The sequence below is a fragment of the Neovison vison genome, chromosome 13 (assembly GCF_020171115.1).
Source record: "Neovison vison isolate M4711 chromosome 13, ASM_NN_V1, whole genome shotgun sequence".
In the NCBI taxonomy this organism is placed as follows: Eukaryota; Metazoa; Chordata; class Mammalia; order Carnivora; family Mustelidae; genus Neogale; species Neogale vison.
The window spans coordinates 96255634-96268293 of NC_058103.1; the positions used below are offsets into that span (position 1 = coordinate 96255634).

At 44.8% G+C, this 12660-nt stretch overlaps 1 protein-coding gene across 1 annotated transcript; it reads right to left on the minus strand.

Moving 5' to 3' along the window:
• Positions 1 to 6286: 6286 nt before the first annotated feature.
• On the minus strand, positions 6287 to 12463 carry LOC122893644 (O-sialoglycoprotein endopeptidase). The gene is made up of 11 exons (XM_044230798.1): positions 12175 to 12463; positions 10615 to 10734; positions 10257 to 10432; positions 8378 to 8473; positions 8192 to 8241; positions 7968 to 8046; positions 7336 to 7401; positions 7137 to 7227; positions 6850 to 6925; positions 6652 to 6750; positions 6287 to 6491 (listed from the first exon to the last, which is right to left on the minus strand). Exons 1-11 carry the CDS (start codon positions 12287 to 12289, stop codon positions 6452 to 6454), a joined length of 1008 nt encoding a protein of 335 aa, XP_044086733.1. The 5' UTR covers positions 12290 to 12463; the 3' UTR covers positions 6287 to 6451.
• Positions 12464 to 12660: the final 197 nt, after the last annotated feature.

The window sequence follows — 12660 nt, forward strand, 5'->3', positions numbered from 1 at the left end:
TTGTGATCTTATACCAGAGAAGCAGAAGCAGAAGAACCACTAAAGGGGGAAACTGAAACGTACTTCTTTCAATATTCCTGTTTCTTCAGGCCACACCTCTGAGCAGGACTTACAGGTGAATCAAAGTAGGTATACAGGAACAGGGCCAGCAAATAGGGAAACTGTCCAAGAGTAGGAACTGACCATGGTGCTCACCTGTCCTCTGCTTTCTTCCTAATTGTGTAGTCTGAGTGGCATGTTATCTTCATGAAGTCCTGCAACAACATTTCCAGGATGCCGCCCTCATAGTCATGAGTTTGGTGAAACTCCAAACCACAGAGCAAAGACCCCAGGGGCAGAGCTAGTCTCAAGGCTAGGTGAGCTGAGAAACAGGATCCCTTTCTCACACTGCCTTCTGTAACAGGAGCCTACCTCTCTGATCCTTTAGTCAGCCTGCTCTGGGGACCTCTATATGACTCAGTTGGATGCTATCCAGGGGCCTGACAATCCCCCAGTGTCTTCACTTGTGGAAATCAGCAGCAGACTGACCCTGTACTGCCAATAGGAGAGTTGGGAGAGACTGAGCTAGGAGAAGTCCACAATTCGGGACTCAAGGAGCCATGATTTTAGTCTCTTGGTTTTACAAACTGTGAGGCTATCTTAAGAAGCCTCAGCCAAGAGCCCAAGCTCCCTAAAGAAGTCTCCTACTAAGCAGAACCAGCTGGGTCTATAGGGCTAAAAAAGGTCCCCCTCTGAGATCCATTCCATCCCACAATATTAATAAAAACTTACAATACCCGAGGCTAATACAAAATAATATGCTTGATTACCAAATTAACTCCCCAAGCCTAGAGAGGCAGAGATCATTCTTGTCCTCAAATATATTCATGGAGAGGAATTTACCTTTCTACCTGTATCCCAAACACTCTGTCTTCTACCCCCAAACTTCTGATTATAAATGTCCATGTCTCAGTGTATTTTCAAACCATTTATGGGTTGCTCCTTGTCAATGAAAAAAGTGTTTATCAGCACTTTCTACTTAGTACGTAACCAGAAACTTACTCTTTTCCCAAGTGCATATAATCCCAATTTGTTTTATCTTTTGGCCCAAGTCTTACTTGATAGTCTTTGATTATCTCTGGTTTACCTCCACAGCAACTTATTCATTCAGCAAATGCTAACTGAATGTCCACCCTATTCTAAGTACTGGGAGATTACACAGCAATGAATAAAACAAGATAAAAATCCTTCATCTCATGGAGTTCCTATTCTAACGGGAGGAGTCAAACAACAAACACAAATAAAACTATTAGATTAGGGGTGCCTAGGAGGCTCGGTGGGTTAAGTTTCTGCCTTAGGCTCAGGTCATGGTCTCAGGGTCCTGGGATTGAGCCCCGCATCCGGCTCTCTGCTCAGTGGGGAGCCTGCTTCCCTCTCTCTGCCCACCTCTCTGCCTACTTGTGATGTCTGTCAAATAAATAAATAAAATCTTTAAAAAAAAACCTATTAGATTAGAAGGTGGTAAGTGCTATGAAGAGAAATAAAACAGGAAGGGGGCTAAAAAGTGCTGGAGGAGTGTAATTTTAAGTAGGATTGTCAGAAAGTTCCCACTAAAGAAAGAAAAAACATAGAGCAAAGACTTAAAGATTATGGACTAATGGAACAAGCTCTAGCTGAGGAAGAGTTCTTGAGCAGAGGGAGCAACAAGAATGAAGACCCTGAGGGCACGTGCACCTGAACATTTATAATAGCAATGTCCACAATAGCCAAACTATAGAAAAAAACCTATATGTCCATCAACAGATGAATGGATAAAGAAGATGTGATATATATACACAATGGAATACTATGTAGCCATCAAAAGAAATGAAATCTTACCATTTGCAACAATGTGGATGAACTAGAGGGTATTCTGTTGAGCGAAATAAGTCAATCAGAGAAAGACAATTATTTTTTTTTAAACAACTTTTTCTAAAAAAGATTTTTATTTATTTATTTGACAGACAGAGATCACAAGTAGGCAGAGAGGCAGGCAGAGAGAGGAGGAAGCAGGTTCCCTGGGCTCAATCCCAGGACCCTGGGGTCATGACCTGAGCCAAAGGCAGAGGCTTTAACCCACTGAGCCACCCAGGTGCCCCGAGAAAGACAATTATCTTATGATCTCCCTGATATGAGGAATTTGAGAGGCAAAGTGCGGGGTTTGGGGGTAGAGAAGGAAAAAATGAAACAAGATGGAATCAGGAGGGAGACAAACCATAAGAGACTCACAGAACAAACTGAGGGTTGGCTGGGGGTGGGGAGGGTGGTATGGAGAGGGTGGTTGGGTGAGGGACGTTGGGGAGGGTATGTTCTATGGTGAGTGCTGTGAAATGTGTAAGCCTGACGATTCACAGACCTGTACCCCTGGGGCAAGTAATACACTATATGTTAATTAAAAAAAAAAAAGAATTAAGACCCTTGAGGGGCTGGCAGATCTTCAGTGTTTAAGGAAAAACAAAAAGGCCACTATTGCTGGAACAGAATGAACAAGGTGAATAGCAGGAAATGAGGTCAAAGAAGTAAGTGGGGAGATGCAGGGCAGATCATGGAAGGTGTAACAGACCTTTGAAGGACTCTAGCTTTTACTGCAATACAGGAAGACACAGAGGGTTTTGAGCAGCAGAGTAACATAATCTGGCTTTTACGGTAATACCATTCACTGTGGGTGCTGTGTTGAAAATGGAGTTTAAGTGGACAGTGGTAGAAGCAGATACACCAGCTACTGCCACATCAGAGACAGAGAATTCTGGCTTGGTCTACGGTGGGAGCAATGGAAGTAAGAAGAAACAGGATTCTGGATATATTCTGAACGTAAAGTCAGTGTGATCTGATGAACTGGAGGAGATGAAAAACAGGTGCCAAGTAACACCAGGGCACTTTGATATGAACTAGAAGGATGGGGTTGTCGAAGTCAGCAGCAAGAAGATGGGGAGGAAAATAAGTTCAGTTTTGTGGGTGTTAAATTTGAGATATCAAGCATCCAAGTTGAAATGCCAATTGGCAGCTAAATATTCAGAACAGAAGTTCAGGTTGGGGCTAAAAAATTGGGAGTCACCCACATTGAAATGATTTTAATGTAGAAGACTGGACAAAATCACTGAAGGTATGTGTGTACAGAAGCAGTCCAAGGACTGAACCCTAGAGTTATTAGCTTGTGAAAATGAGGAGAAACCATCAAAGGAGACAAACAAAGAGCAGTCAGTAAGCTAGGAGGCAAACCAGAGAATGTGTCCTAAAGCCCAGTAAAGAAAATGTTTTTTCTTTACTTGGGAGGGAGTGTCAAAAGCTGCTGATAGCCTACATGGGATGAAGCTGAATAGGCCATTAAAGTTAGCTATGTGAAGTCACTGGTGGCCATCATAACAGCCATTGGTGGGGACGCCTGGTTGGCTCAGGTCATGATCTCTGGTTCCTGGGATCAAGCCCCTGCTCAGCAGGGAGTTGCTTCTCCTTCTCCCTCTGCCCCTCCCCCAACTCAAGTACACACGTGTGTGCTCGTGCTCCCTCTCTCTCCCCGTCCCTTGCAAATAAATACAATCTTATAAAAAAATAAAAACAAACAAAAAGACAGCCTTGGTGGAGTGGACTTTTTCATAGGGAGTTGGTTGTGAAGAACTGGAAACAACTCTTTTTAAGATGTTTTGCTATAAAATGGAGCAGAAAAATGGGAAGCAACTGAAAGGGGAAAATGGGTGCAAGAGGCAATCATGTGTTTTCAGATGAGGAAAATGAAAGCATAACTGTGTGCTGAGAGGAAGATCTAGGAAGAAAGGAAAATACAGACTCTACAGAAAACGAGAGAGAACTGAGAGATGTCCTGAAAGGCTAGAGGATGGGATGGACCATCAAAGTAATCGGGACAGGAGCATGGACAGTTCGTTTCAGCATGGATTCTCAATGACATTTTAGCCTAGGGAATTCTTTGTGTGAGGAGCTGTTCTGTACATTGCAGGGTATTTTGCAGCATCCCCGGTCTCTACCCAGTAGCCCTGTCTCCCAATTGTGACAACCATTGTCCTCTGGGGAGCAAAATCAATCCCAACTGAGTATATAGTAACAAGTATTTTTTTTTTTTAAAGATTTTATTTATTTGACAGACAGAGATCACAAGTAGGCAGAGGCAGGCAGAGAAAGAGAGGAGAAGCAGGCTCACCGCCAAGCAAGGAGCCCGATGTGGGGCTCGATCCCAGGGCCCTGGGATCATGACTTTAGCCGAAGGCAGAGGCTTTAACCCACTGAGCCACCCAGGCGCCCCTACAGTAACAGGTATTAACAGTATACGGCTAATACAGGAACAGAAGGGAAAGCAGAGTACATTGGAATAAATACTGGAAGGTGGTTGGATGTAGTGGTGGGAGCTCATGAATGTTCTGATAGTTTCTATCTTCTCACTAAAATAGGAGCCAAAGAGTGAAAATCAAGGGAGACACAGATTTGAGGGGCCAGAAGGTATAAAATGGTTACTGGAAAGAAGGCAAGTGAAAGGACTGGGGTATACTGTGAGGTGGCCTAAGTTTCGGGATGATGCATTTAAAGCAAGACGAGTTAGCCTGGCTGTTTTTCGCTAGCCCTTTCAGCTGCATGGCTCTAGGAATCAAGTATGTGAAGAGTTGAAGTGTGACAAAAGCAAGAAGGGCAAGAGAGGTGAGGCATTTGTAGTGAAGTGCTCATAACTGGAGTTCAGGAGGCGGGGAATGAAGACACACAGGGGATGAGGTCAGTGGAAAGGAAAATCAAAGGCCTGGTAAAGAGATGACCTGTTAGACTCAGTGCACTAAAGGAAATGATCTGGAAAGACAGGAGGGATGTCTGAGATTGAGATATGGTGGGGCTACAGGTCTAGACTAGGACCAAGGGAATGAGTGGTTACAGGAGGGGCAGGGGGACAGGTCATGGGAGGAGCACAGAGCTGAGACCAGAGCAATTAGAAGGATGATCCACACAGGTACTAAAATCGAGATCTGGGTTTGGTATTTTTTTTTTTTAAAGATTTTATGTATTTATTTGAGAGAGCACGAGTAATGGGGAGGGACAGAAGAAGAGGGAGAAGCAGACTTCCCGCTGAGCAGAAGCTCAGCTCGGGACTCCATCCCAGGACCCTGGGATCATAACCTGAGCTGAAGGCACATGCTTAACCAACTGAGCCACCCAGGCACACCTAAAATCAAGATTTAACAGGAGTGGCTGTGGCATGGTCTAGTCTAATAAATGACATGTGTTTCAAAGCTAAGGTGTGGTAGGGATGAGAGGGAACAGACAACAGAGAATGAAGAAAAATGAGGACACCCCCACCACCACCTCCAGGGTCAGTGGTACAAAGGATGTGGGGGAGAAAAAACAGCACCACTAGAGGCGGTAGGAGAAGCGGAGTCCTCAGGAGAAACTGGGGCTCTGAACAGGAATGTAAAGAGAACATTCAGAAGAGAGCTTGAGGATATAGGCAATTTTACGAATAACCAGCTATTAGTTCCAAAGAGCTATTAGTTCCAAAGGCATGGAGAGTAATGGTTATTAGAGTGCAGAGCTGAAGGTGCCTTGGTAGTTTGCGACTTCTCATGGTGACTAACAAACAAGATAAAGCCCACGATGACATTAGTTCTGGCAGCTGGGGCAGGGAGGGAGGGATCCAGGGCACCCCTACAGGCCTGCCCCTGGAAGTGTGTGGTGTTTGTAGGAATAAGTGCACGGAGAACAGTTTTGCTCTTTAGTTACAAATTAGTACAAAATGAGACCTGGCTCCCGGGTATTTTAAGGCAAGTCCTAAGAACCTACCTCAAAGAATTTAAACGAGATGACAAACACAAAGCAGTTGATATGAAGCAGGACACTAAAATATTAGTAATGATACTATTATTATTAAGAGGATGTTAGAAGAGCACCTAAGATGGCCCCTCCAGGGCGCCTGGGTTAAGTTAAGCCTCTGCCTTCAGCTCAGGTTCATGGTCTCATGGTCCTGGGATCGAGGCCTGGCCCGCATCGGGCTCTCCGCTCAGTAGCGAGCCTGCTTCCTCCTCTCTCTCTGCCTACCTCTCTGCTGACTTGTGATCTCTCTCTGTCAAATAAACAAATGAAATCTTTAAAAAAAAAATTTTTTTTTAACTTCATTTTAAATTTTTTAACTTCCATTTTAACTTCAAAGCAGCATCCCTGAACAGTCAGCCAAGGCTCTACTCTGACCCTTACCTCCTTACCCACTCATCCCACCAACAAGAATTTATCCAGTGCCAACCCTGTGTCATTCTTGATTAACACAAGCCAACTACCAACATACAAAACCAAAAACAGTTTATTGCTGAGTCAACCTGAGGTTCAAACGATGGGAGACAGGAGTCCATAGCAGCCTTGCCAGGACACTCAGGTCAGGACAGAGATTAAGGCCCAAGTTCCCATAGGCTCCACTTAGGCACTACCTACTCTGATACTGTTAACCTGGTTAGTCCCTCCAAGTCACTTCTACTTCATCTGTCCGATACCTGTGGAAAAAAAAAAAAAAAAAACACAGAAAACCTGGTGGACAGCTATCCCTTAGAAGCTTCCATTCCTCTCTACCCTCATGATTCTGGACCCTCTTCCCTGCTGATTTTTGCCTACCTCCCATATAATTCTATTTACCCCTGCAAGGAGGATACACACCTCTGTGTGATCCCAGAATCACTAAGGGGGGTCCTGTGTCCTGCCTGAAACATCTCCCAGCCAGCCTGGGCAATCATGGCTCCATTGTCAATGCAGAATCTAGGAAGAAAAAAGATATGAAATTTGGGATTCAAGGGTGAAGAATCATAGTAATTGGAGGAAAAAAAGAAAAAATCAAGAAAGGGAAAGGGCCTTTACCTCTCATCTGTGGCAAAAAGCCGGGCTCCACGTTCCTGGCACATTGTCTCCATCATTTCCTGTAGCCTCAAATTACCTGTGAGGAGGTAGGGGTTAGGCAGCCCTTTCTGCACGGCCAAGCTGTACACCTCATGTGTGTTTACTTACAATTATGAAGTAGGGGTTTGGGGGCAAGCTAGGAAGCAGAAACTTCTAATTTTCCCAAACCCTTAAGAGATTTAGACTAGCAGGAGGAAGACACTAATGTCCAAGAACAGGAAAGAGGCGCACAGTTCAATGATACATACACCCCACACCTCCCACGATGAGGGCCTCCTGGGAGCCACAATGTGCCATGGCTCGCTCTGTGATCTCTACCAGCATTGCAAACACGGTTTCCTGTGGGAGACAGATAAAGTGAGAACAACAGAGGGGATCCTGGTTCTGTTCTACTACGTAAAAGCTCCTCCAGACCCAACTTTCTCTCCCGGCATTTTATCCCATTACCTGCAGAGAGAAACATAAATCCTCAGGAGTACACTCGCCTGTGGCCAGCATCCGCTGGGCTACATCCTGTAATTAAAATAAATAAATAAATAAATGAAGTATGGTTTGGGGATGACGTGAGAGCAAAAATTAGTGCGCCTGGAGGATACTGTGTCTCACTACAATTCCACTTACCAGCATGTCTACACCGCACTTTGCCTTTCACTGGCACTGAGCTATGGAATGGGCAGCATTTATTCGGGATTCAATAATGACAAATGTCTGCCCTGGAACCCCCTTCCCTCCCAACCCCTTACTCAGCTTAACTTTCTCCCTAATGCTTATCATTATCTGACCCTTTTTATTGTGTTATTATCTTCCGCCCCCACTTGTTTCTTTGTCACTACCACCCCCCCCAAGACAAGTAAGTGCCAAGTACAAAGAGATTTTTATTTTGCTCTATGCTGTACTGCTACTGCCTGGAACAGTGCCTGGCACACAGATGTTTAATAAATATTTGCTTAATGAATTTAGTCAGCATCATTAATACAGACCAGAACTACACTACAGACAGGAAATACAATGGTGAGCAAAACAGATACGCCTCATTAAAAAGCATGGCAGTGCTCTCTCTCCACCTGTCCCACACTCACCTCAATGAAAGACAGTATCCCCGAGAATGAAACGTCCATCCCCTTCACAGTATATGGCAGCTCAACTAGCTTCTTGCCTCTGTGTGGGAGTGAGCGTATGAGGCACGAAGGCTTTAGTCAGCTGGCTGCTCAACCTCCAAAGTGCTCCCAAACCTCCTTACTGTATGTACAGGGAAATCCCGGAAGACCCACCAGTCAGCCTTCTCCCTCTTATGTTCCCTTACCGCTTTGCCATCTGTTCAATATTGTAGCCTGGACTGGGGTCATTGGAAATCTAGCAGAAGGTAAAAGAGGAAGGAATCAGATATTCAGAAAGCATAAGAAACTAATTCACTATTTCCTACTTCCATTTCCATGGCTCCCCAGAAATTTATCCATACCTTATGTTTTCTCTAGCCCCAGTGGCTTACCTTCAGCACTCGAGCAAAACGATCCAGACAATTACCCACAGCAATATCGATGGTTTCCCCAAAGATGCGGTAACGATGTTCTGAATATGCAATCACCTAAGGGTGATGAGGATGTCCATGAAACCTCAAGTCTGTAAAGAGGAGTATTTGGCTTTGGGGAAGAACATAGCAGAGGATCAACATGGCCGCTGCAGCTTCCAGTAAAAAATGGAACAAAAGAACTCACCCAAACCCTGAATAGGTACTTTCTCATAGCTCTTATCTCAGAAGTTTGTATGTACCCTGAGGATTCCCAGAGCAGATTCCTAATCTACAAAGGGCACCCTAGGTCAGGGCAGAAGCAATTCTCATTTCAAATACATTTTTCTAGCTTGGAGGTTCCCAATATATCCTTTAAAGGCAGTCTTGACACTATGGACTAAGCAGGCTTTCCGGCTTGGAGGCACGGAACCAGAGTCCTTCTAGACTATTCTACCAGGGCAGTGTTATTTGGAAACAACACAAAAGGCAGAGTTGAATACCTCCAAAAATCCTATACTGGATCACACTAATAACACACCCAACTCAGCATGGCAATCAATTTATGTTCATTCTTCACATATGACCAGCTTCTACCAGAGAATATTTACCACCCACTGACACGTATATTTCTGACATTCAGTGTTTCCTTAAGACCATAAGAAGTCCTTTCCCTTTCTGGTGCTGCTAAGGATTTCCCTCCATTCTGATATAGATTGTAATCTGCTGTTAAAAGGCTGGCTACAAAAGGGAAAGGGGAAAAAAAAATTCTGCCTTTCTACTTCTGTTGTCTACTTCCCTACCCAATCATCTTCCCTGTTTTCCCACCTTAACACATTTCAAGAGGGAAGAAGAGAAAACCATCACTGCTTCTCTTCAGTAACTCTTGGAAGCCTCCATTGCTACTGTGCACACCCCAAGTCCCTAATTTTGTATGCCATCCTTCAAGCCCCTGCCAGCTATATGTCCTCTACCTGTAAAAGTTCCCACATCATTTTTATAGGAATATGTGCTTCATCCTAAATAACTATGTCACAAAATAAAGTTTTAAGCCTTTCATTAGCTGGGGACGATCACTTTTTCTGAAAATAAACCTGTCAGGTGTTCGGTGGGAAAGAAAGACTAGAGTTCTCCTATCACAACCGAAAAGGGTCTTGTGTGGTACTCCAAACAACTCTGGCTTCACCTATAAACTTAAAATGCCTTCTACCACTTATCAAATGTTTTTTAAATTATTTCTGTTTTCACACTCTTAGATTAACAACTTCTATTTACTACAAGTAAAACAAAACATGAAATTATTGTGAAGAAACAAATCACATAGTGCCCCTTAGTTTTAATTGCTAAGATACAGAGAAAAAATAAGCTTCAGATTAACAAAAGAAAAAATACTTTCATTACTTTGAAGGCTTCAATATTTACTATTCTTTTTTTCTAAATTGGAAATTTCTTATCTTTATAACCACATATATAAAAACCATGTAAGGGGCACCTGGGTGTCTCAGTCACTAAAGCTTCTGCTTTCCACTCAGGTCATGATCCCAAGGTCCTTGGATCAAGCCCCGCACTGAGCTCCCTGTTCAGGGGGAAGTCGTCAGCTTCTCCCTCTCCCCTGCTCATGCTCTCACTCCGTCTCTCTAATAAATGAGTACAATCTTTTAAATAAATAAATGCCATCCAATATCGTGATCATCCTGTCCAAATCTGCAATACTGCAAACTTTCTTGTGGGTTTTCTAGTGCATAACAATTTAGGTTCAGATGAGTTCAGCTTTGTTCTCGCAGGTGCCAAACTGAGTACATGAAAGTTGCTGACACAGTGCCTTAGAAATTACGAGGGAACGATAGAGTATTCCAAATACCTGTGTGTTTCCTCCACTGACATACAGCACAGTTGGGCTGGTGGCTCCGGTGATAAGGCGGCCCATCTCAATGTGGCCTATACAGTGGTTCACGCCCAGCAATGGCTTATTCCACAGCTGGGCCACAGTGCGGGCCACAACAGCCACAGAAACCAGTGGGGCACCCATGCCAGGGCCTAGGGAGACAGAAATGAGAGTTAGAATCCTATGGATACTGGGAAAAACAGAGCTGGGGAAAGTAAGGGATGCAAGAGGTGAGGTAGGGGTAGTGGTGGTAGGAAAGGAGAGCAGTGGGCTATTCTAACCTAGCCAGGCTCCAGGTATATTCTTCCATTGTCAACCACTATCCCAGCTATACCTTTGGTGTAGGCAATGCAATCAATATCCTGGGAGGTTAATCCAGCCTCTGTCAGTGCCTCCTGTAGCAGGTCCAGGATAACAGCTCGGTGATGCCTAGCAGTATCACCCGGAAGGAATCCTAGGAGATGGACACAGGTCAGAGATCACAGGGTTTTACTACAGCAAAGGCAGGTAGACTTGCCTATGGTTTTGCTATAGATTCCCTGATCCAAACTGCAATTCTCTACTATTCCTAAATAAACCCATTTTACTGGCAAAACAACTGACTGTTTTGTTTTGTTTTTAACATTTACACAGTGTAGGAAGAGTCCCTTTCACTCTCCTCAAGCATCTTGTCTTCCAGGTTTTCAGATACACTCTTTCTAGCCTGTTCAGCTAGGCTGACCAGCTCTCCAGAAATGCCCTTCTTCATACCCAACTCCTACTCAGCCTTTAGGACTCAATTCAAGTGAAAGCTACTTTTCACTTCACCCTTTGGTGATCTTCTCTGTGGCCCTACAAACCCCATGCACAATCACATCTTTATACTCTAAATACCACATTAGACATATAAACAATTAGAGCATTATAATTATTTGTAGTTTCCCTAGTTTAACCATGAGCATCGTAAAGCAGTGGCTATTTACATTTGTAATCCTGGTGCCAAAATGCCTAAAGGAGTGATGACTAAACACAAGATACGTACTTTCTAACAAGTAACCCACCACAACATCATTTCAAAGAGGCTTTGCAGGTATATGCAAGTCAGTTGCCTTCTCCTTTATATGCAGGAGTTTTAAGGGATGGTGGATAAAATACAATATAAGAGGGGCGCCTGGGTGGCTTCAGGCAACTGCCTTTGGCTCAGTTCATGATCCTGGAGCCCCGGAATGGAGTCCCACATAGGGCTCCCAACACTGCGGGGAGTCTGTTTCTCTCTCTGGCCTTCTCTCCTCTCATGCTCTCTCACTTTCTCTCTCTCACATGAATAAATAAAATCTTAAAAAAATTACAACATAATAACTTAGAAATAACATTTGTTAGATGAGCTGTAACATATTTAGTAATTTCACTTATTTCTCAAGACCCAATAATGCAGATATTATTATTTCCATTTAAAGAGCCAGGAACATAAGCCCCAAACCAAATACTGAACACGAATATTACTGTTCCTGTCTAACACCCAAGGTGGAAGTCTCTACACTCCTCATTCTAGATAATTCTGATTGCAACTATTACTATACTGTTCATCATACTGTAAAGTTTGGTTCTTAGGTCCAACTCCATAGCGGTTCCTAATATCTACACTTGTATCTAGCACCCAGCTGACGATTAGTATATAAAAAGCACTCAATAAAAGCAAAAGAAACCCAGAAGATACAGGTCCAAGTGCCTGTGACTCTTCTAACGATCAGTCTGTCATGTTTATTCTGTCACATAATCTCAGAGATTCGGAGCAAAAACCTCTACAAGCGGACAATGCGCCCCACGCCCTACTTTGCTAGCCAGCGCTCAGATGGAAGGTGCTGCCGGGCCGAGGAGCGCGCGGCGAACTCTAAGCCCACCCCCCCACACGCACCGGTGCCGGGAGGCGTGACGTAAGTCCGCCGCGGATTCGCCAGCACCGCGCCATCCCGGACCACTCCCACGCCAATCTTGTTAGCGCTGCCTTCAAACCCTAGCACCGCCGGCATGGCGGAGACTGAGAGAAAACGCCGGCAGGGCTGGCTACCACAGGAGCCGCAGGGCCCTCACCAGGCCGCGCCGCGCCGCGCCGCGGATTCCGGAGCGCGCAGGAAGACTCAAAACGCCAGGTGCCAGGCAGAAGCGCGCACCGAGACGGGCCCCAAAGGGCTCCAAGGCTCGCACGCCCGCGCCAGCCCCACCCCCGTCGTCCCGGCGACCCATCAAGGCCCCTTCAAGGATCTGTCCTCCTAACTGCCAGGGAGCTGAGCCGGCATCTGCTCCTTACATTCTTAGCCATTCCTTTACTTCTCTCCCGTGGTCCAGCCCAGACACCTCCACCAATTTTTTTCCCGCTCTTGCCCAGCACTGGGAGTCTTCG